At 37.0% G+C, this 23,638-nt stretch overlaps 1 protein-coding gene across 1 annotated transcript in view; it reads right to left on the reverse strand.

Moving 5' to 3' along the window:
* KIAA1328 (KIAA1328 ortholog) overlaps positions 1-23,638 on the reverse strand; it is a 292,039-nt gene that overhangs the window by 21,245 nt on the left and 247,156 nt on the right. Inside the window, exon 10 of the mRNA XM_023510175.1 lies at positions 19,762-19,870. Within this exon, the coding sequence (XP_023365943.1) occupies positions 19,762-19,870 (109 nt within the window). The remainder of the gene's footprint in view (positions 1-19,761; positions 19,871-23,638) is intronic.

Raw genomic sequence — 23,638 nt, forward strand, 5'->3', positions numbered from 1 at the left:
GGCCCGGGCTGGGGATTCGAACCCGCCACCTTAGGTGTATGTGGCTGGCGCCTTAGCCGCTTGAGCCACAGGCGCCGAGCCAAAGAACCTACATTTGAAAAAGGATAGTCTCTTTAGTAAATGGTGCTGGGAAAACTGGATATCCAATTGCAGAAACTAGATTTCCATATTTCACTGTATACAAAAATCAACTCAAAATGGACTACAAATTTAAATATTAGACCTGAAACTATAGAGCTACTAGAAGAAAATATTGGAGAAATTCTAAGCACATTCATCTGGGAAAATATTTTTTGGATAAGACTTCAAAAGCACAGGTAACAAAATGAAAAATAGATGAATAGTATCAAATCAAGCTAAGAAGCTTCTGCATAGGAAAAGAAACAATTAACAAGGTGCACAGACAACCTGAAGAATGGAAGAAAATATTTTTGTCAACTATCCATTTGACAAGGTGTTAATAACCAGAGTACATAAAGAACGCAAACAAATCAAGAGCAAAACCCCAAATAATCTGATTAGAAAATGGGCAAAGACCCGAACAGATATTTCTCAAAATAAGACATACAAATGCCCAACAGGTATATGAAAAAAATTGCTCAACAGCACTAATTATAAGGGAAATCAAAACCACAATGAAATATCATCTTGCCTCAGTTAGAATGGTATTATCAAAAGAGACAAATCATAAATGCCGGCAAGGCTATAGAGAACAGGAAATGCTTGTACTCTCTTGTTGGTAATGTAAGGTCATACAGCATTATGGAAAACAGTATGGAGGTTTCTTGGAAAATTAAAAAGAAAGCTACCATGTGATCCAGCGTTTTTTTTCTGCTGGATATATATACAAAAGAAAGAAAATCAGTATATTGAAGAGATATTTGCACTTCCAAAACTACAGCACTATTCACAATAGCCAAGCATTTTGTCTAGGAAAGCAATATGAAGAAACTGATTTTGAGGAAAAAAGAGCCAGTGCAGTCCTGGGCTGGGAATATTTATTTTATTTAAAATAAAATGTCCAAGAGTACTTTAACAAGTAAGTGAACCTTTAATCCTTACCTACAATTGTGAAATCTTAAAAATACTGAAAACCCAAAGTTTTCATTAACCTTTTTTGTAGCAACATTTGACCGTTAAACCTATGTAGTCACAAAATCCTACCTGAATCGATACGAGACTATACTTTTTGTTTATTCCACTTAATATGAATAACCATACATTATGTTTTACTCTATATGGTTTGTATATCATATTACTTTTTAGAAAAGTGAATTCGGAAATATATTTGGCTCTTAGAGTTTTGAGTGAGGGACTGTAGAGCTGTGTCATACTTTCTCTGGGCTATCAGCCCTGAATTAATAAGCCTTCTCGCAAATTAGCCCCAGCCCCTTCTTTAACAAGGCCTGCCAATCAAGGTTCCTGATGCGCCTACTCTTGGCTGTCTGTTGTTCTTTGAGAGTTTTGGTAAAAAGACCATCACTATGCAAACAATGTTGATCTCAGACGATTTGAGATGGAGAGAAAATTTAGGTAAATTTGATAATATGTGCAATTATAAAAATAAAACTAAGAAGAATTTCTTTTCTTCTTGTCATCGTAGCAGAAGCTACACACAGATTTAAAAAATATATGACCTCCTTTGCCTCCTATACTTTCACGTACTAGAAAACTTAAGATTAGCTTAATTATTTTCTAGCATCTTAATCATTTTGTGAAGTAATGATACTAGATAATGGCCATTTAATATAACATATTTTCCTTTCTATGGAATTGTAATTTCCTGCTAATGTGAATTAAACCCTAATTTAGTACGGCTGAATGACAGCACTGTAAGTGAAATTTATAGACCCTAACCTTGATTGAATTGAGAGCCGAACACTGTTGGACAGCATGGAGGCAAAGAAAACCACCTGGTAGGCTCTAGTAGGAAAAGTGGGACACTGACTGCTGGAGAACCAAAGCTCTTGCCTTGTAAACCCTTCCAGGCCAAAATGATGTTAGTTACCCGGTGCATTAGCGTGCATTTTAGAAAGTTCAGGGCACATACGGATAAACATTCATTCCATTTTATGTTACATGTTACGGAAAACACATTCTATAACATAAATAATTCATCAGTACATTGTTTGAAATTTAAGATTGCAGAAGTGAATGATAGTTTGCTATTTTTTTTTTTTTTTAGGGGGGTGGGCTGGGTTTGAACCTGCCACCTCCTGCATATGGGGCTGGTGCCCTACTCCTTTGAGTCACAGGCGCCACCCAGTTTGCTATTTTATGATTATTTATACTTGACAAGAGAAAGACAATATGGACAGGTGGCCTCTATAACCTTCATATGAACCTATTAGGGAGAATGAACCAGCAGGTAAGAAATACCTGTGCCTCCTCCACACACACACAGAGATTTTTTTTTTTGTCTGCCACAAACCATGATCTTTAGGTGTAAGTAAAACCACATGATCAGGGCTGCTTTAGTGGGGATAGAACAAGCTGGAGACTAAGGTATTTTGCTTATCTTTGGTGCCACAGTTGAGGCTAGGAGATTAGAACTGATTGTGAACAAGCTGAAACAGTTCTTTGGAAGAGACCTGGGAGTCTTCCAATTTAACATAGCAGATTATGCTCCTTTGCCTTCAGGTCATGAAGAAGGTGATACAGGTTGCCAGAGGGCAAATCATAAAACAAGAGGCCTAGTGGATTTTAATTTAAAGAGCTCACCCACTTCTTGATGAGTACAGTTGCCCAGAGGAGCCATCACTTAAATGGTTGGTGAGGACTGTGAGCTCAGGAGCCCTTTCCCTAATTCTAGACATGGGTGCCTGTTTGAGTTAACACATGACTCCAATTAGTATCTCAGAAAAAAAGTTAAATATGAGAGAACATCCTTCCTTTTGGGATAGATAAGGTCAATAATACACAGTGTAGGTATATCCTTGAAAAGGCAATTACCCAACTCTCCTATTACAATGCAAAATGGAACATCACAGGTGAAGTGGCTGGTTTAGTGTAGGTGTACACACACCATGACGGATTGGCTTTATGGTAATCACAGTGTTCTCCCAATGAATATGCCTCTGACTCAGACTATGATAAAAGATGTGATTAGAGTGTACTTTACATTACTCCCATGTTACTTTGTTACTGGGGGAGAATAAGAAATAGTATAGACACACATAAAAGATTTTGAAGGACTTCTTGGCTTTCCACTTTGAGAGCAGTAGTATTTCAGTGAATGGATGGGGTGGTCATAATATAATCCAAGTAATGAAGTGTTTAAACATACATGTATACAAATATTTTTAATTAAAAAAAGAAAAAACACAGTATGGGAAATTATATCTTATTTATGGTCCCAACTTCTTTTCATAGCCTTTACTGAAGCTAAGAAAATTACAACTAGTCAGACGAAAGAAAGGAAAAGGAGAGTGAACAGAGGAGAAAAGAAGTGTAGCCAAACAGGTGGAAATATTTCTGTTGTTGTTAAACAAGAAAATGGACAGAGCAGAAACCGATGGGGGATAAACCAGAGTTTTAATGAAGGATTAAAGACTAGGGAACCAACTGGGATTTCCTCCCAGTGCTCCAGCGGTAAAAAGACCCAGACGGATCCACTAGGCTTTTCGTGGAGGATTTAGATAATTGCGTGACAAGGAAAAGCCCAATGAAATGTTATTGAAACACAAGAGGGGTCAATAAGAAGGATTGAATTTGATGAAGACTGATGGGGCAGACAGGGTCTCCTGGCTCATAATTGGCACGGGGCCAGCATAGTAATTAAACCTGATGCTTCCTGTTTGGGTCAAAATCAATGATAAATTGAAGGAAACATAATGAATAAATGGGGTATGCTGAGGTGAAAATCCAATATTATTTTGGTGTTTCAAGGGAGCCTTGGAGAAAGAGAATGATATTCTTTCTTAGCTCAAATGCTGGATGTCCAGAAGGGTGAAGAAATATGGTTTGCCAACGCTCTCCATGCTTCTGGACACTGACAAAGTCTAATGACAGCCAGCAAACATGAGTGGCATCCTCCAGGAAATGCCTTTGCACTGCTGCTAACCAGGAAGACTCCATCTAGTCATTTTTTTCTCTACAAAGAAATAAATTTTAATTGCTTGATTCAACTTTAACATACATTTTCCTCATCTCAGAAATAGAGGTAGGAGTCATTTTTAGAATATGCCATGTATTTGATAGCAGTGATACAGTGATTTCTGCTTCATAGTAAATTCCTGAGCCAATTAGAAACACGATAGTGTAGCATCCCTAGGGTAAGCTGTGAGAGGAACATCTATACTCTCCTTCCAGTCAGCTCTGCTAAAAGGCCAATCTAAGCAATTTTATTGAGCATACCTAATTCCTACCTACTTCTTTCTTACTTATTCATGGAATGATTAACACAAAGAACAGTTTTTGCTTTTTTAGCTTCCAGATATTTTACAATTTAGAAAAATTTTATCTCGGGAAAAAGAAGTACATAAAAAGTGAAAGAGAAAACTGGAAGGAAATATATTCAACACTAAAATAGTGACAGTGTTATAAACCTACAGTTCCCAACCCTGGGTGGAGGACTGGTACCAGTCTGGGGCCTGTGAGGAACCGGGCCGCACAGCAGCAGGTGAGCGCTAGGCCAGAGAGTTGAGCTTCATCTGTATTTGTAACTGCTCCCCGTCACTTGCATCACCGCCTGCGCTCTGCTCCCTGTCAGGTCAGCTGTGGCATTAGGTTACCATAGGAGCACAAACCCTACTGTAAACTGTGCATGCAAGGAATCTAGGTTGCACGTTCCTTATGAGAATCCAATGTCTTATGATCTAGGGTGGAGACATAATGTGCTTAAATCAGCCTGAAACCATCCCTCCCCCTCGCCTCCCAGTCTACAGAGAAGTTGTCTTCCATGAAACCAATCCCTGGTGCCAAAAGGTTGGGGACTGCTGGAATAAACAGTACTTATACAGAAGGGGAAGGATTATAGGTAATTTAAATGTTACCTAAAAAAAAAAAATCTTAGTCTCACTGCAACTGTCTCAAACATAAACGTTTATAATTTATGTGATTGCTACTAAATCACTGGCATCAGTTTCTTTAAAAACTCATTAGCAAACAGATCCTTGCATGAATCCTCCCTAACTCCTATACACAGTGCTTTAAAAAGGGATTATCATTGCTATTGGGAGGAGGTGAATGCTGGGCACCCATGTCATAGCTAATTAATTTTAATCAGCAGTTTAAACCTGACTTTGGGACAATGTGCTGAAGATGGTGGTGATAAAATAAATTTAAAACAGTTTTCTAGAGGCCATACAGTATATTGTAAGTTTAGTAAAGGCTGTATGAATATATTTCTTACAAGTTAAATAGTTTATGATATTAAGTTATAATTCCCATTCTGTGATACCTTTGATCTGAAACTTCTGATATGAAAAACTTATATATGTAGTTGTTTCATTAAAAAAAATTTTAACCGAATAGCCAACCTAAATGTCTGATTTGTTTCCACCATGTTTGCTATTAACTTACCCCAGACTTTTTTGTATAAAGACATTTTTCTCTACTATGTTTCCTTCTCTCTTTCAAATAAATCTCTTTTTTTCCCCTCCTTAAATAACAGGCTGTACTTAATGCTAGAGATCTCAAATGGATCAACTTTACTTTCTTTCAATTTAAAATGAAGGTGATACAGGGATTTACCCGTATGTAACAACAGGAACAGAGAGAGCACAAAAGACTGTGAAGTCTGCAGGGCGTGAAATTAAAATTTTTACACTGATACGAAAGCTACCGCTGAAGTAATGATACGATAATCTGGAATGAAATCTTTTGGTTTGAATAAAAGTCAACACCACGTGACCTACAGTATCTACATCAGTAGAAACATTTTACTGTTTACAAAAATATTTATATCCAAATGGTGGAGATAAAAGAATTGAACTTAAGCTGAGGCATAACTTACACAGTTCTGGAAAAGCTATGACGCTTCAGCAGCACTGAACTAGGAACCAAGGGAAACTAATCCTGCCGGAGGAGGCTCATTCATGAGCATCACAGCAATCCCCAGTGACTCCTAACTCTCCTAAAATCACACAGTCATCGTGTTTCCCAGTGGTTCAGCGTCAGTTCTAGTCTTAGCTCTGCCACTAATTTATCTTTTTCACTTGAAAACCCCAGTGGTTTATGTTATAATTATGATGTACCCCTGAGATGAAGCATCATAAGATTTTGCCAGAATCTGGTGTTTCTACTACCAGTCTATTTCTCCTCAAACCACAGATGGCAGGAATTGGCTGTGGAGTATTATCAACTGCTCTGTAGAGCAATTTTAGTTTTTATTCTCAGGCATGCACTGGATGGAATGAAAGGACACTGCCTGAGGTCTCTCCCCTGAGCTATATGGCACAGCACTGCCACCTATCCATGCCAGGATGGCACTACTTCTCTCGTGGAGAACTCTCAGAAGCATCTGAATCAGTGTCCACACCAAATGCCATTTGTGATCAATCCATTCTGCGCCTTAGAGGGCACATGTCCTAAGGCAAACACTTCTAGCCTTGAAAGTAGTTAAGTACCAAGTACCTTACTGTGGTGACTCCTGTAGGTCAGATGTCTTCCAAGGCATAGAGAAGATGATCTTTGGCAAGAAATAAATCGAAAATCCCTTCCCTTGGCATGGTATAGTGTCCTGCCTCTGGTCTAATCCTTGCTCTTAATCCTTTGGTAGGGTTTCTCAGAGACCCAGAAAAAAGAAAATCCCAAGGCACAATTCCCAGCAACCTTTTATTTATTTAGCATACAACATTTAAAAAATAATCTTCCTGGCTAAGCAAGCCTTTTATGTTATCTTCCTTGTTATACGTTATTATTTAATATGAGCATTAATCTGAAATATTTTTAAAATGCCAAAATGTAGAAAGGATGAATTCTTCATATGTGTTAAGAAACACAGTTATACATAAGGCTATGTAAGACATGCAACCACACACAAGTTGTGTCTGCTTCTTAGCATGCCGTGCTGTACTGGGGTTGAGGCTTTCTTCTCAGCTCTAATTAACAGCTCTGGTTTTCAAGTAGCTCATGTGGCAGAAAGCCTGAAGCAAGATCCCTAGTCTCATATAAATCCCAAACCACCTCAGAATCTCCTAGTTCTCCCAAAGGAAGAAACAGCCTCTCATATGTAACAGTAATTGCCTTCCCTATGCCTGCTAAGAGACTTCTGTTCCAACCAAGTTGATCATTTTATAAGCATTTATGAGTGGATGCCAAGCAATGCAATGACAAGTTTTCAATCTCAGTAACAGTCATATTTTAGGATGCATCAATGACAAAAAGAAAATCAATGAAAGCCTTAATAAGTAAACAGATAATGCATTAGTCAATTGCCCTTGAGCTTCAAGACCAATGCGGGATCTTTCTTTCATGGATAATTTTTCTTTTTCTCATTAGGATTTGCATACCAAGAAGCTCATTCATATTCTCTAAAAAGGTATAGCAAAGATGTTCAGGTGAAAACATGAATCCAAAAGTCTAATAAAAATAGTCATGTTCATGCATTTCTCTTTTCTGTTTACAAAAACTTTCACATGACATCTGTCTTTTAATTGTTAAACTCATAAAAAAGTTAACAAACAACATAAGAGGTTAAGATGAATTTCCCCACAAGCAATAAAGAAAAGGTAAGTTGAGGGAAAAAATACACCATCTTTTGTAGGGGATAGAGGGAGGCCATATCTCATTAATATGAAAAATGTTAAATATATTAAAAATATATTTAATACGTTATAGTCAATATACATATTTAAATACATAGGCAGTATATACAAAAATGTCCACTCAAGCTAAAGTAGACATTATTCCATTACCATTAACTGCCTGTCTCTCCATGCAAGGATTTTAACTTGAGAAAACCAAAACTACACATCAGCTGCAGGCCACAGCAGTGGTTTGGAAAAAGCTCTATGATATGGCTTAGTGTAAGATAACATAATGGCTAAGCAAAGCATATCTGATATCCTCACTGATACTGACACTGTCTAAGCAATCAAACCCTAATAAAAAAAAAAGAAAAAGAAAAGTGTTAACAATGCTCATAATTGAGACTTTGCTGTTATACAATTTGGAAACAGCCTGAAAGCCAAGATGCTTTTCAATTCTTACAAAATGAAAAAGCTGAAAGTAGATGAAAATACAAAGAAGTTCTGGGAATTAAAAGAAATACAGCTACAGATGTATGAGCTGGGTAGAAACTATGGTTAAGACATAAAGGAAAATAGCTATCCATGGGAAATCAAAAGAAAACATTTACTTTTTGTAATTCATTCATCCATCTAACAAATATTCATTGAATGTCTACTATAGCCACGCTCTGCTCTAGTGCAGGGATATAACACTGAGTACAATCGAAAGAAATTCTACTCATAAAATTTACATTCTTTGTGGGGTTGGAGGAGGGGAAGTAACAGATAATAAATAAAACACTCTAGTAAATTATATAGCATATTAGAAGAAGGTTAAGGTACTATGAGGAAAGATAAAGCAGAAAGGTAGAAAACGTCAGGAATGATTTCCTTAGGAGTCTTTCTCTTGCTACTCACTGAGGGTTCCCTCTTAGATGATGGGTCCATATAAGCCTTTCACAGAAAAGACTGACACTAACAATATATTTTAGTGATTAATTTCCAATTTCAACAATTTATATTGATAAGTGTAGTTCTGAAATGGTTTATTTATTTTTTTTTTTTAAGGAAAAAGAGATTTATTTATTAAAGAAAAGTCACCTGTGAACTACTGCAGTTAGATTAGTAAGTTTGACATTAACATTTTGGATTGAAACATGCTTTCTTTCAAATAACAAGTGGACTCTACAAGCAAACACCTAAGAGTCAATTCAAGCAGTGCTGTAGGAACTGGAAGGAACACTCTGGAGAGGAGGCTGTCCTTCAACTTACCAGTGCAAAAGCCACTTTTTGTAAATGCCTGTCGGATGATCAATGCACAGCCTTATGAACTACCATCACTGAAGTTTATAAGCAATAAGGTCAGGGAACAAGTGCAGCCACAGCACCCCTGACAATCCAAAGTCAAGTGCGAAGGGTGGGTTTCTAGGCAAGGCCCCCTTACCCCAATCTCCAGCTGCTCCTGGGCAGGATGCTGCAGACAGACAGAGCCGGGGGATGGGGGGGAGGGGTGCAGATAGTGCTGCCTAAAAGCCATTTAGCATCTAGAAGATTCTAGAGATCTTTTAAATTGTTTTTTCACTGCAGGCTTATTGATGTATTCACATAATTCTTTGGGAGGAAGAATATAACAGTGGCTAAAGAAAATTGCTAAAGGAAAGAAAAGGCCTTGGGGCTGAGTCAGGGGCAGAAAAAAGAAAGGGGAATGTTGGTGTGCTGGGGCAGGGGGTGGGGAAATGTGTGCTCCCGAGCAGGGGCTTTCAAATGTATGTCTTTAGATCAAGTATATCAGAGTCATTTTAGAAAATCTAAAATACATGTAACTGAGGAACATTCCTAGTAATTCTGATTTAATTACTACGGGGAGAGGCCTAGAAAGAGGCATTTTTACAAAGATTCTTAAGTGACTCCAGAGTTTAAAACTGCTGCTTTGAAGGGAATTCACCTCTTTCCAAATCTTTATAAAAGGCTAATTATGAGGACAGAATCCACCATCAATAACCTCAGTGAGGACTTCTGTGACCCTAGGAACATTCTAGGAACACAACATGAACTTTTAACTCTATCATCTAGCCAAAAATTTTACTCTCCACGCTCCTCTATTTAGAAGAAAAACAAATGGAGGAGACATCTCAAGACATTCAAAAATTTGCTAACATTGCATAAGGAAAGTCCTTTGAATGCAGGGTCATTCAAGTTCACTTCTAAGCCATGTCTCTGCAGAGGCAGTCATTAGGGTATTTGGCAGAGCATCCAGTATCATTCATACGCACTGTTCTAGGTGCCAAATAAGTTTTGTTTCCCTGGGCACAAAAGGAAAGCTAACACAGTGCCCAGTACGGCCAAGCATCAAGTTAAAAGCTTTGCAAACTTAGCTGCATTTAAATATAAGCAAGTCTGTAAGGTAGTTATTAATATTCTCATTTTCACATGAGTAACCAGGCTTACAGAGTAAAGTAATAGACGTGTTTATGAGGTCAATAGAAAAAAATACAACCCAACTGCCCACCTCTGAGATGAACTTGTCTTCTATTCTTAACCTTTTTTTTAGGGGATACACACCAAGTTTGGAATCACAAAAGCAAGGCCCTAATGCTAGTAGCTCTGTTCTTTATTGCTTGTGTGATCTTGGCAAGTTCTATAATGATAATGACTATTCATGAAGCACTTAGCCATATACTGTGTGCTAAGGAATTTACAAAAACTATCTGGCTTAGTCACCAGGACATGCCTATGAGGGAGATATTATTATTCCCATTCTATAGATTAAATTAAATTTGTTCAAAACCATGTAGCTAGTATTCAAACCTACACCTGTAAACCAAGGTGTTATGATGATTACACCTGGGCTCTTCATAGTTCTATAATTGCCTCTTGGAGCGTTACTTATTCATGATCGTCAGGATTACGTAGGTAACATACAAAATCATTTTCACATAAGAATTAAAGTGCCTAGAACAGTTAAGAGACATTCAACAAATGTTTCTTAAAGATGAAGGTAAAAGAAATTTCTGACTTTAGATCAAATGAACAACTCTAAAACAGCAGTTCATAAGGCTAAAAATTGTGAAATGATAGCAGGAACTGGCAAGATGGAACAGATGTCACTAATCAGAGCAGCTTTCAGAGTTCAGAATAGTAAAGAAGACACACCAAGGAAGCATAATCCTCACCTATTGCTGGGTTGACAGAGAAATAAGATATTTATGTCACATAGGCCAAGTATAACCTTGTGGTTTTTGCAACTACTTGGAACTACTGAGTGTAAAATCTTAAAATAGATTTGCCTCCTACCTATGTGTTCCCTTTGTTTTCTTTTTACATATTGTTTATAAAATCAAACAATATATCACTCTCGTAGAACATCTGAAAGATATAAAAAAGTGTGAAAAATAAAACAGGTCTTGTAATCTCTTCACTCAGAACGTGGAAAGATTTCAATTCACTAATGCTCCCATCTCTGCTGATGATCACTAAGCTCTGCTAAAGACTAAGATCTGTTCTTCTAACACTACTTCACCCTCAAAGACTATCTCTCTCTCTCCCTTCTGCTAAGGTAAATATCCCTCAGGCATCTAAGAGCACTTGTTCCTGAGCAAGGTAGAATAGTGGTCCGGGTCTGGAACCTAGATAAGCCTGGGCCAGAGACCAACCAGTCCTGGACCCTGACCAGTGGCAATGACAGAAAAGCCCAGCTGATCAAAGAGTTTTCATTTAGTTGAGTTGATAACTTGGAATTCCAAGCAGCTGCATTACCATCAAGAACAGTAGAATACATGGAAATTCTTCTTTGTTTGGTGAAAAGATATTATTTTTAGTTAAGCCATGATGTTGGACTGATCCTATAATTCTCACCACTAAAAGCTATTAACAAAGTCTTTCATTTCTCTTGTACACATTGGTTTATAAAGTATGTAAGATAGTAAAACAGAAATAAGTAAGTTAAGTAGAAATAATAATGCCATAGCATAATTCCAAGAAGTGAATTCAGCTTGAGGAACCTTGTCAAGACATTCTTACCATTGGAAGAATACACTGTACTTGGGAAAATGTACATAACAATAGCTTGTATTTACTAGTCATATAGAATTCCAGTGATCATCAGCAGAGACATGCTGTGCTAGCATTCTGCAGGCAGGAGAGCAGACAGAGTCAGAGTAAGCAGGTCTATGATAGAATGCCTCCTCCTTCAGCCTAATATGAGGCTGACCTTGTGCCTCTTAACACCACAGGTGTAGAGACTGTCAATTCACTAATGCTCCCATCTCTCACGCTTGTTAGGAGAGCTAAACCCCTCCCCATGCCCTTTCCACCAAGGGGCTCCATTATTGAGCTACAGGTGTTTCTTATAACTCTCACTCTTCCTAGCCATAGGCTATACAGGCTGCTACACTTTTCACTTTACTGGTTAAACATAGGTAACAGGCCTGTTTATAACTTCCTATTTTATTTTATGTAGTCAGTGTTGGGGGGGGGGCCCTAACACAGCCCTGTGTGAATTCTTCCCAACTCCATCCCCGAAGGCAAAGAATACAAAGGACCGAGTTAGCTTCACCATCCCCAAGAAGAAATTTGTGCCAAGAACCCTAATCCAAAGAAGCCCTCCCAGCCAGCCGGGGAATTTGCCCACCTCCTATGGCCCCATATTAAAGGGGGGGGGGTCTCTCACTGCCCCCAGGTGCAGACACTATTTTTGTCCTGCCCAGGCTGGTCACTGTCCCTTTCAGTAAACCTGGCCTGAACTTCTCCTCTCCGGTCTCCTGTCTGGGCAGCCTTGTGTACACCTTTCAGTCAACACATTCTTCTCTGAAGTTTTCAGATTAGTCCTTTCCACCAATTTGTACACAACATTTCATGAGGTTTTGTTTTATTTTATTTATAACATACTGAAAATGGAAAAGTTACAATCAATTTACTTTGTGTACAGTGCTCAAACTGTTACCCCAGGGCAAATAAAGCTAAAATGATAGTTCTCTGTTTAGTAGCTCACAGTTTTGGAAATCATTTTGAAAAGTCTGAGAAGAAATTTTATTTAGTATGTTGAAACTAAGCTTTTATAGCCATTAAAAACTGTAATAATATGTAATTTGTTTGACATACACTATAAATGTACAAGCCCAGTATAATACCTGATATCTAACAGGTATCCAGTGAATAATAAAGCCAGCATCATCATATGTGGTCACTACTCACATACTCTATCATATAAAGGCAGTGAGGTCTGCTATTCAAACCTACCACAAAAACATCAGCAGAGGTTTGGGAGTTTAGTTTGGTTTATCCTTCCTCACTGCTGGGAGAATAACATGTTCTCATTTCTTCTGTTAGGCTCATGGGAAAATCTGGTTGACTAGTCACAATACTTATGCAAATGTGTATGTAAGAAGTCTGATAAATTTTTTTTTATAGTTAGGATTCTGAACAAATGCAAGAAAATGTTGAATTTTGGCTGTGTATATAGTTGAACAATAACACCTCCACTTCTCTGTGTAATTTTCTTTCTATCAAGTTATGGAACCAAATTCTAACACTTAAAGTAAGTTTGTCTGATTAAATATCCTAAACCAGAATTTTATTAGCTCAGTGTCTAGACTTCAGAAGCAAATCCAACTTTCCAAAAGTGGAGAATAAAACAAACAAACAAACAAAACCCAACTGAACAACTGAAATGTGAATGTAGAAAAGCTCGATTCAAGTCTTCTTTCTGCTTCCTGCGACGTGACCTTGGCCAGTTAGTCTCAGTTCTCACTGCAAAATGGGATATTACTACTACTTAGCTCATAGGGTTTTGATGCAATTTAAAGGAAATGGTTGATGCACTTAAAAGCATTCTGTCATGCTACAGTACTAAGAATTGCAAACAGGTAATTATAATTTTTAGCATTATGTTTTGTTACTAGTATAATAAAAATATGTTTCTTGTGAAGGTTTTGAATCTCTGGCAGCTGTTGATCCAGAATTTCTTTGCCAAAACAAAACCGATCACAGTCATGATCAAGGAAGAGCTATTTACAAGATTTCCCCTTCTCTTCAATCTAAGTCACCAGTTCTCAACCTGTGGGTCAGGACCCACGTGAACTGTACTAAAGGGCTGCAGCATTAGGAAGGTTGAGAACCACTGATCTAAGTGGTTAATGACAATGCAATGTGGGAGATTAAAGGTGACTGAACTGCTCATAGGCTAAGGCCTAGGTTTATAACCCAAGCGAAAAAAAGAACAAAGGTGGAAATGTTTGTTTCTCTTCAAGCCCAGCAAAGGACCAAAACGTCATCAGCTGTAGTGGCACTTTGCCATCACATATGGAGCTGGAAGCACTAGATTTTCAAGTTAAGTTACTGAAGGTAAAAATTAAAGATAAATAAAAACTGTTTTCAAGACAGAGAGAAAATTCCATCCAGCCTGGCTTCATAAGAGCATGGTCCCAGGTTTTTGATACTTCTGAGCATGGTCCCTGGATTTCAGCCTCAAAGGGCAAAGGATCTCATATATCACCTTCAGGTCAGCTGTGAGTGAACAGTTGCCTTGTAAGCAGGGCTGTGAACTTGGCTGTGAGCAGGCAACTGTACTCAGCAAGGTGTAAACTTACAGCAAAATTTTCAGAAACAATAAGCATATGGTTTGACAGCACAGGATCAAGGTCTTCAAAAAGTGCAAATCAAACTAATAACAGAATAGTTTACACAGATATATATCCACACACTTATAGCCAGTTGACTTTTGACAAAGGCAATAGAAGCATATATTAAAGGACAGTTTTAAAGGACAGTTTCTTTAATATCTAATGCTAGGAAAACTGTGTATCCATATGTAAAGAATAAAACTAGACAGCTATACACCTCACCATATACAAAAATAAAATCAAATAGACCAATAACTTAAATGTAAGACCTGAAATGATAAATCTGCTAGACAAAAACATAAGGAAAACACTTCATGACATTGGTCTGAACAAAGATTTGCTGGGTTAAGACCTCAATAGCATAGGCAAAAAACACAAAAATAGCCAAATGGAATTACATATTTGCAAGCTATTTATCTGACAAGGAGTTAATATCAATAAGAGATAAGAAATTCAAACAGATCAATAGCAAAACCTCACACAACCCAATTAAAAAGTAGGCAAAAGACCCAAATAGACATTTCTCAAAAGAAGATATATACAAATGGCCAACACACATATGAAACATGCTCAACACTACTAAGCATCAGGGAAATGCAGACCAAACCACAGTGAGACACGACCTCATTCCAACTTGAACAGGTGTTATCAAAAAGACAAAACATAACATGCTGGTGAGGCTTCTGAGAAAGGGGAACGCTATACATTGTTGGGTATGTAAATGAGTACAGCCATTATGGAAAACAGTGTGACATGTCCTCAAAAAACAGAACTATGATCCAGCAATGCCACACTACTGGGTGGATATCCAAAGGAAACAAAAGGAGTACGTCAAAAAGCCACCTGCACGCCCATGGTTACTGCAGCACCATTCACAATGGCCAATATGGAATCCACCTAAGTGTCTATCAATGTATGAATGGATAAGGAAAATATGGTACACAAATACAATGAAATACTATTTAGCCATTAAAAAAGAACGAGAATACTGCCATTTTCAGCAACATGGATGAACCCAGAGGACATTATGTTAAGTGAAATGAGCCAGGCACAGAAAGACAAATATTGTATCATCTCGTTCATATGTGGAATCTAAAAAAGCTGATCTCGTAGAAAGAAGAATAATGGCTCCCAGGGACAGGAAGAGTAAAGGTTGGGGGGGGGGGTGGTTGATGGGTACAAAGATACAGTTAGATAGGAAGAATAAGTTTTGGTGTTCTATTGCATGGTAGGGTAATTATGGTTAAGAATATTGTACTCTATGTTATCAAATATCTAGAAGAAAGGATTTTGGATGTTCTCACCACAAAGAAATGATAATTGTATGAGGTGATGGGTACTATACATATCCTGATTTGGTCATTATACAAAATATCCCTCTATTGAAACATACATGTATAATTATTATGTGTCAATTAATTAAATAAAAACCAACTATTAAAAAGCCCCCAAGCTTTTAGATCCTTCAAAGCACATGCTCAAATATTTCCTCCTTAAAAAAAAAAACAAAAAACAAACAAGCTCCACGAAATCAATACCAATACTTCCTCACTTACAAATAATTCAAAAAGAAACAGAACAAAACACAAAAACCTTTAATACTTCTGTGTTGTAGTTTAAAAACTATGATGTTTCTGCAAAAAAAAAAAAAAAAAAGCTAGAGTAGAAAGGTGAACAGTGTTTCCTAGAAATAGGCTAATTCCAGTTCAGGTTCCAAAAATCCACTAGTTGGGCGTGATTTGGAGAGAGCGCCTTTCTCTCTTCACGCCTTACAAAGAAAAAAGGGTGGAGGTGGAAGGTGTACCAGCTGTATCTCCTTATGTGAGTCACAGAAGAACAAAGAGGCCTTAGTAAACTTTTGTTTCAGGGGATAAAAATTTAATCCTGTTGCTACATGCCTGATGTCTGTTTATTAATGCACAATAACTACTGCATTGTCACATGACTGAGAAAGAGAAAGTGGACCAGTATTTTTAAAGTGACAAGATTTCTGTTGCATTGAGAAATCCCAGAAGATCCTAGCTTCATTTTAATATAAAATGTATCAGATCTACATTCCTAAATAGAAAAAGGTACCAATATGTAAAGCACATAACAGCTGTAATAGATCTTTTTCCCCAGTCAAATTTGAAATAAAAGACTTGAAGATCCAAAGTTACATTAATGCAAATATCTGCCTGTTGCAAGTATACTTTTTGATTAAATTGGCATACATCAAGTACAATTAGAAAGGTTATTTATAACGAAGAAACACATAATTCTGCATCTTAATGGGGATGACAATTACAGCTGATGGTTGCTAATTAACACTACTTCTTTTGGTTTGGGCGTTAGATACTTTCTGTACAATTTTATTGTTGGCAATGGACACATCTCATTCTGGAAGGCATACAAGGGTTAATTATCAGTAACATTTGTGCTCATAACACATTCATTTGAGAAGCAGATGGTTACCTACCCAGCTCTGCCTTCACATTGGAGACTAGAGGATCAAGTAGAACTGGTAATCTCTGACTCAGTCTCATGGCAGGAAAGGTATTTATTCAACTTTCTTTCAGAACCAAGGATCACCTACCCACTAGGTGGTTTGTGGGGCCTTGCCAGTTCTGAACCAGAAGACGTGAAGGGCACCTTTTGGTTCAGCCCACCACCTTCTTGTGCCAAGATGACTGGTGTGCTTTTTCTCTTGGGGAGCTCAAGGGTGTGTTATCAGTGTTGGAAGCCAGAGTGAAATGGAAAGAAGCATTGCAGCTCTCAGCATAGAAAACTAGAATGCCCTCTTTGCTTGTGTTGTAAATTACATATTTATTTTGTTAGCATGAGATAGATAAATAATTCTACATACAAAGGTGCCCAGCTAAAATCAGGATAAGTGATATTAATGTCTTATGGTCAGTATTATTGAACCTCGAAAGTAATAAACTTTATGAGTCGATAAATATTACATTCGCAACATAGTTAACATTCCTTTACTGTCTCTAGCACTTATTACACATTGTAACTGCAAGTCTACAATACATTATTCATATTTGGGGTGTCACCAAGTGATGGATTGCTGTAGAAGAGGCTGTCCTTTAAATAAATCAACAAATAAAAATGCAAATGTTAACATTTTCAGCCACAACTTTTTCCATCTTGAATGGGGAATGAAAATTTCACATGATATTGACAGCCAGCAGAGAGAACAATTAACAACCTACATTGTGAATGGGAAAGATGACTTTGCCAGGCCTGTTTTCTTTTCACCTGCACGCCGGAAAGATATGGGACTCTTCTAAGCATTTTCAGAGGACAAAGGGAAAAACCTGACTCCTGTCCCACACCCATCTTCTTTTGCAAGTCTTGAAAATTCTTGGAATTTAGTGTGGACTCTGGTTTTACTTTACAAGGTCTGCTGAGCTGCAAAACAAAGGGCTTTTCTCTTGCATTAAGAGTGTGCATGTAACTGAAAAGTAGTCTATAAAAAATGTCTTCTCTACACTTTTAAATAAAAACAATTCAAATAAGACTGTTTCTGATATCCAGAAAGCAACCATCATGCCTTCTTGGTAACTGATTTTCATAGCACTGCACCTTTTTTCTACTCTGCACTTTGTGTAACAGACCTATAATCTGCCATTGTGCACCTCTAAGGATAAAATCCGGCGGGCTACACATTGTTTTATTAAGCCAAATGCTCATGATTTGGAAATCTTCTGAGAATCTATATTCAGCTGATTTGCAGTATTAAGGACTAACAGATGAAGAATCCTTTTTAAAAGCTTTGTAAATATAAGTCTTCACAGAAACTTTAACCTGGGCTTGTAAAATTCTACGAAGTTGATACGGTCCATTCAGAACATGTGTGCCGAGGATGTTTTACAAAACCCTTAGTGGGGAAGCATTTCATTCCTCTTTCTCATGCTTCCCCGTAAACCGAAATGCAACCATCTAGAACACATTCAAGAGGTGTGTTAAAGACCTCATTTTAGTATTGGAAAACAGGAAAATTCACTAAGATTGAAAAGCTAGATAATCTCCCCTTTTTAGGTTTAACTACTCTAAATGCATCCGTAAAGGTGAGCTAGAGTGGAGACTCTTGAGCACCAGCTTTTAGCCACAAGTTTAAGTGGTCCAACAACAGAATCACAATTCATTTGTGGGTCTTTGGCAACATGCCAACAATAGTAGCATTAAAAATAAAAGGAAGGAACAGTAGAGAAAGAATGTGGCAAACTAGTTAATTCTCTTTGGATCATGGGTGTCCTCTAAAATAGGAAATTTGTCATTGTCAACTATTATGGTATTAAAGATTATGACCTTTGCAGTTTGAAATGCTGACTGTGCTCTTAATAGCCTATGTGCCCTTAGACAAGTCATTCAAGCTCCCTAAGCCTTAGTTTCCTAATTTTTAAAATGGAGATAATAGGACCACATCGTAAGGTTGTGAAGTTTAAATCAGGTAATGCATATAAGGGCCTAGCACAGTGCTTGGTACATAGTAGAAACTTAATAGATTAACAGGCATCATTATTATCCTCTCCCTACTAGAGTCATTTCTCAATAATTCTTTAAACAGCTTATTGTTGTTCCAGAATTAAAGGAACAACAATAAGAGCCATAACAGAATGAACACTGATTCATTCTTAAGAATGCCCAGGTCTGGCTTCTGTGGGACAGTCTATCTACAGGCTCGGGGCTGGGACACAACTATTTAGAGAAGAAAGAGACAATGCTTCTCTTCCTTTTGAAACTATCTTAAACCAAAAGAATAAATTTTAGGATATGTTTTTAAAATCATTAGGTTTAGAGATCAACAATTTAGGCATTTCTACTTGGCAAAACTCAAGGACTTTAACTACAAATTAAGCACTGAAATCTATAGTCATCTGAAAGAAGCTAGGAACTTAAGCACTCAAAACCAATCATGTCCCCAAGGAAATATAAACCAAGCCCTTTTGGTACTGATATTTATACATTCAGACTTAAGCACATTTATGGGAAGTTGGTTCATTATATATGAGAGATTTTAAACATATTTATTTCCCTGACTCTAGCAAAGGCTGATCAAATTATTAACCCCTCCAATGTCTCTGGCACAAAACATGATATTATTCCTTTAACAAAAGCCACTATAATTTTCAATATCAATGAATTCAGTTGGTTAAAATTATAATTCAAATGTATAACTATTCTGTGATAAACTGGGAAAGATCTCTGCTAAATAAAATTTCTGATGAAGGATAGAATTAGCTTTGGTTTCTATGGAAACCCTTGTCCATTAACATGATCAATTAAGGAAGTGCATGTATAAAATAAGGAAGTCCATGTGGTTTATACTTGCCAGTCAAGATGCTTCAAAAATAAGGACTTTGCTTTTGAGTAAAAGCCACTAAGAATTGTCAAGATTTTTTTCATTCCTTATTAAAAAAACATCAAAAAATGCTCTCATATGGAAAATATCAGACCAAGCAATCCCTGCAGATTACCGGGAAGTACTGTGTTGGAGTGATGATGAGGACGTGGTCGCAAGCTCCTTTTGGCTTCCTGTTGGCATAGGAGACGTGGATGCATCTTTTCTAACTCCTGTCATTGTTCCTGGATGAACAATAAAGGAAATAATTTGTGTAGTCAATATAAGTAAATTGAAAAGTCCATTCTATGTAATATATTAAAAATTAAGGAATCCCCAAGCTTTAAAAATAGGCTACTTTTTTTTTGCCCTGAAATGGGACAATGGCAGAAGGAAAACTCAGTTTTGTAAACATCTGAGATCCATATAGCCTTATTTTTAAAAAAGTACATTTGTACAATACCAGACTAGAAATTTTGCTTTTAAACCTAAATGTCTATCATATTCCTGCTGATCTGAGTTTACTGTGAAAATGCCCCAAAAGGTAGGTTGTTTTATTTTGCTCCCTTTAGTCATCATAAAAAAAGATTCTAGTATTTTGACCCCTGAAACTCTCCAAATCAAATCAATCCTCTTCAAAAAACTTTCAAGGTAGACTTATGTCTTGAAAGTTTCTTTTGAAGAACTCTACACTAGCTAAAACATGTTTTAATATGAAGAGATAAATGCTTATCTAACTATTCAGTCTAGCACCATAGGCAAATTCTTAAGCAATAATTTATCTTCCCACAGTAGAGGCTCAGATTTGGCCTCAGTTCTTTTCTAACCAGCAATATGTTGATTATTATGTTTCTCTTCTGAAGTGCTAAATAAAAATATGGTATAGACATGAAAAGTTTTTTGGTTTTATTTTTCTATTTTTTATTGTTTTCTAAGTATCAGGCTTGGTGCTCATAGCACAGCCAGCCACATACACCAAGGGTAGCAGGTTCTAACCCAGCCTGACCAGCTAACCAGCAATGACAACTGCAACCAAAAATAGCCTTCCAGTTACTTGGAAGGCTGAGGCAAGAGAATTGTTTTAGCCCAAGAGTTTGAGGTTGCTGTGAGCTGTGATGCCACAGCACTCTACGGAGGTGACATAGACTCTGCCTCAAAAAAAAAAAAAAATCATAAAATATTCCTGTCTTTATTTGGAAAACTACAAGAATCTCATTTACAAATTTTCTTCTGGCTCCTGAAAAACTGTTACCCAGGATACATAAAGAAGTTATTTGGGAAGATCCAAAGGGTGAGGAAAGGGTGAATATTCAAATAACACAAAGACAGTGTTGAAATGTTGGGAATACCAGACCCTTAAATACCAGGAGTACAGTATGCTAACTCTGGAAATGGCAATAGTTTAGGTGTGACTACAGAACATCAGGCCTAGAAAAGGCCAGAGTCTTCATCTGTAGAGAGTAGCATCAAAATGATCACCATTATCCTCGGTATTTAAAAACTATGTTCTTAATATTCACTATTCTCTATTATGTACAAATGTAAAAGATGAGCTGTCTAAATGCACAATTCAATTCTCTTTGTGCAGTAACAGAATCAGTACCCTCGACTCAAACCAGTACATATTCATAATAGACATAAAGTCCATTAGTCCATAGAGCATAATTAGTCAATATTGACTGAGTACTTGATGACAGAGAAGGGCCAGTGCCAGGATTAAGCTCAGGCTTAGTTTATGAGGAGGAAAGGAAAGTGAGAGTAAAGAAATGAGACACCCCTAACAACTCTATTAATAAAAAAAGCCAACATAAATAACACAAGGCAGTATAACACCAAGTGATAGTGTGCTTACTATGTGCCAGACACCGATTAACCCTTTTTCATACACAGGATGGACAAACTTTATGTCCACCCTGTGAGTACATGTTTTCTTTTCAAAGCCTTATTATTAAGACATAATTTGAATACTATAAAATTTAATCATTTCAACTGTACAGTTTGATAAATAGAAGTCAAATTATACAGCTAAAAAAGCATGGCTGCAAGCCGGTTTTTATGAAAAAACTTTATGGGACTTACATATTTATTTTTACAATCTAGTTTTAGAATGTTTTACTACTCTACAAAGTTCCCTGGTGCTCATTTGTAGGAAATACCTATTCCTTAACTAGGTCTGGACCTAGCCCCCTCTAGCTCTATTTCTATGGTTTTATCTTTTTTAGAAATTATTTTTATCCTCAGAAAAACTCTTACTCGTTGATAATATTTTTAGAACAAATTTATAGTAGAAAAATAAACCACAATAAATAAATAAACCATAGAGAACTTATGTGACCTGCCCAAGGTCACAAAGCTAGTAGGCAGTGGAGCCAGCATCCGTGTCTGGATAATCCCCCAATTTCTGCCATTACGCTCTGCTGCTGTAATAAGCAGTATGAAAAGTCTGTGAATTAAGAAGTGGGGAGGATCACATTTAGCTACAGGATTAGGGATGATGTGATGTAGGAGGTGAAATTTTGATAGGAATGGAGAGCATGGAATGTGTGACAGAGAGAGTGGCATTATCAAACGCATTAAACTGAAAACTTCAAGGCTAAAGATTTCATTTAGTCAGGAAATATTTATTGAACATCACTATGTCCTTGTACCTGGCTAATCACTTTAGATCACTTCACATGCATTATCTCATTAATCCTTACAACAGTCTTTAAATTATATTATTGTCCTCATTTTGTAGATAAGGAAGTAGAAACTGTGAAAAGGTCAAGCAGCATGACCAATGTCACACAGCTAGTAAGAGCAGAGGTGGGTTTTGAATGTGATCAAGATCTGTTTAAGTCTGTACTGCAAGCTTGTAACTATTATGTTACACGGCCTCAAAAATAAACAAAACAGTTAACAACAACAATAAAAATCCCAAAATCGGTCTTTAGAGAGATTAATCTTGCAGCGGAATTTAGACTGAAGTGGAAAGACAGACCCGAGGCAGGTTAAGCAGTTCAGTATCAATATCAAGGTCTGGGTAGAATCCTGGGTAACGTGAGAGGAACTTAAGATGGACAAACAGGAGTAGAAACAACTGCAAGGGATTGATGGGTGAGGGGAAAGGAAAGAAGACATGCCTGGTAGTGACAGAACGCAAGTAACTTTTTAGTCGCTACCACAGAAGTCCTAAATGTTAGTTTTATTTTTCTGTTTTCAAACTTCTCTTAAAAATTTGGCTGTAACAACTGACATTTGATGGGGACAATTTAAGGATGGAATTTTAACAGCAGGTTCAGGGACTTTTATAACCCCTGCACTTCAGGAATGTGTGAATCCCTTGTAATTGAAGGCACACAATGTGTACATGTATGCTCATTCATTTTGCTGGAGGAAAGGGACTGTAGCTTCTGCCAAATTCTAAGAGGGTAGGGAACCCCAAAAAGGGCAAGAATGTTTGCTCCAAAGCAGTGATTTTTCCCACAAAATTTGTTAATCCATTCACAGTATTAATGCACACAGGTACGACTTAATAATCAAAAAATAGAAAAAACAAAGCAGTGATTTTCAACCGCATGCCATGAACATTTTAAAGGATCATTAATTAAATTATTTTCAAAAGTAGTTCAAAACATAGTATTTCTTTTTTTTACTTTTTTTTTTTTTGATCAACATAATTTAAGTGATGTGGAAGCTCACCTATAGGTTCTAATGTGTTGTGAGGTTAAAAAGGTTGAAAAACACTGCTCTAAAGCACAGGTCAAGCGTAACTATTCCTTGTTCTTAATTCTCTAAGCTCTCTTCCTTATTAAATTTCCAGAAAGCTATACTCGTGTCAGCTTTTAATTATATTTGCTCCTTCTTTAAGCTTTTATTTAATACTAAATATACCAGCAATTACATGCAATTATGCATATTTATGGAACTATATATCCTCATGTATTTACACACAGATGCAATAACAATATATGTGTCTAAAAAATAAAAGTGCTGGTAAGAATATTACCAATTAGGCTAATCAATGTCATGCA

This window comes from Otolemur garnettii, unplaced genomic scaffold (genome assembly GCF_000181295.1).
Source record: "Otolemur garnettii isolate 467f Iridium unplaced genomic scaffold, OtoGar3 scaffold00012, whole genome shotgun sequence".
NCBI lineage: Eukaryota > Metazoa > Chordata > Mammalia > Primates > Galagidae > Otolemur > Otolemur garnettii.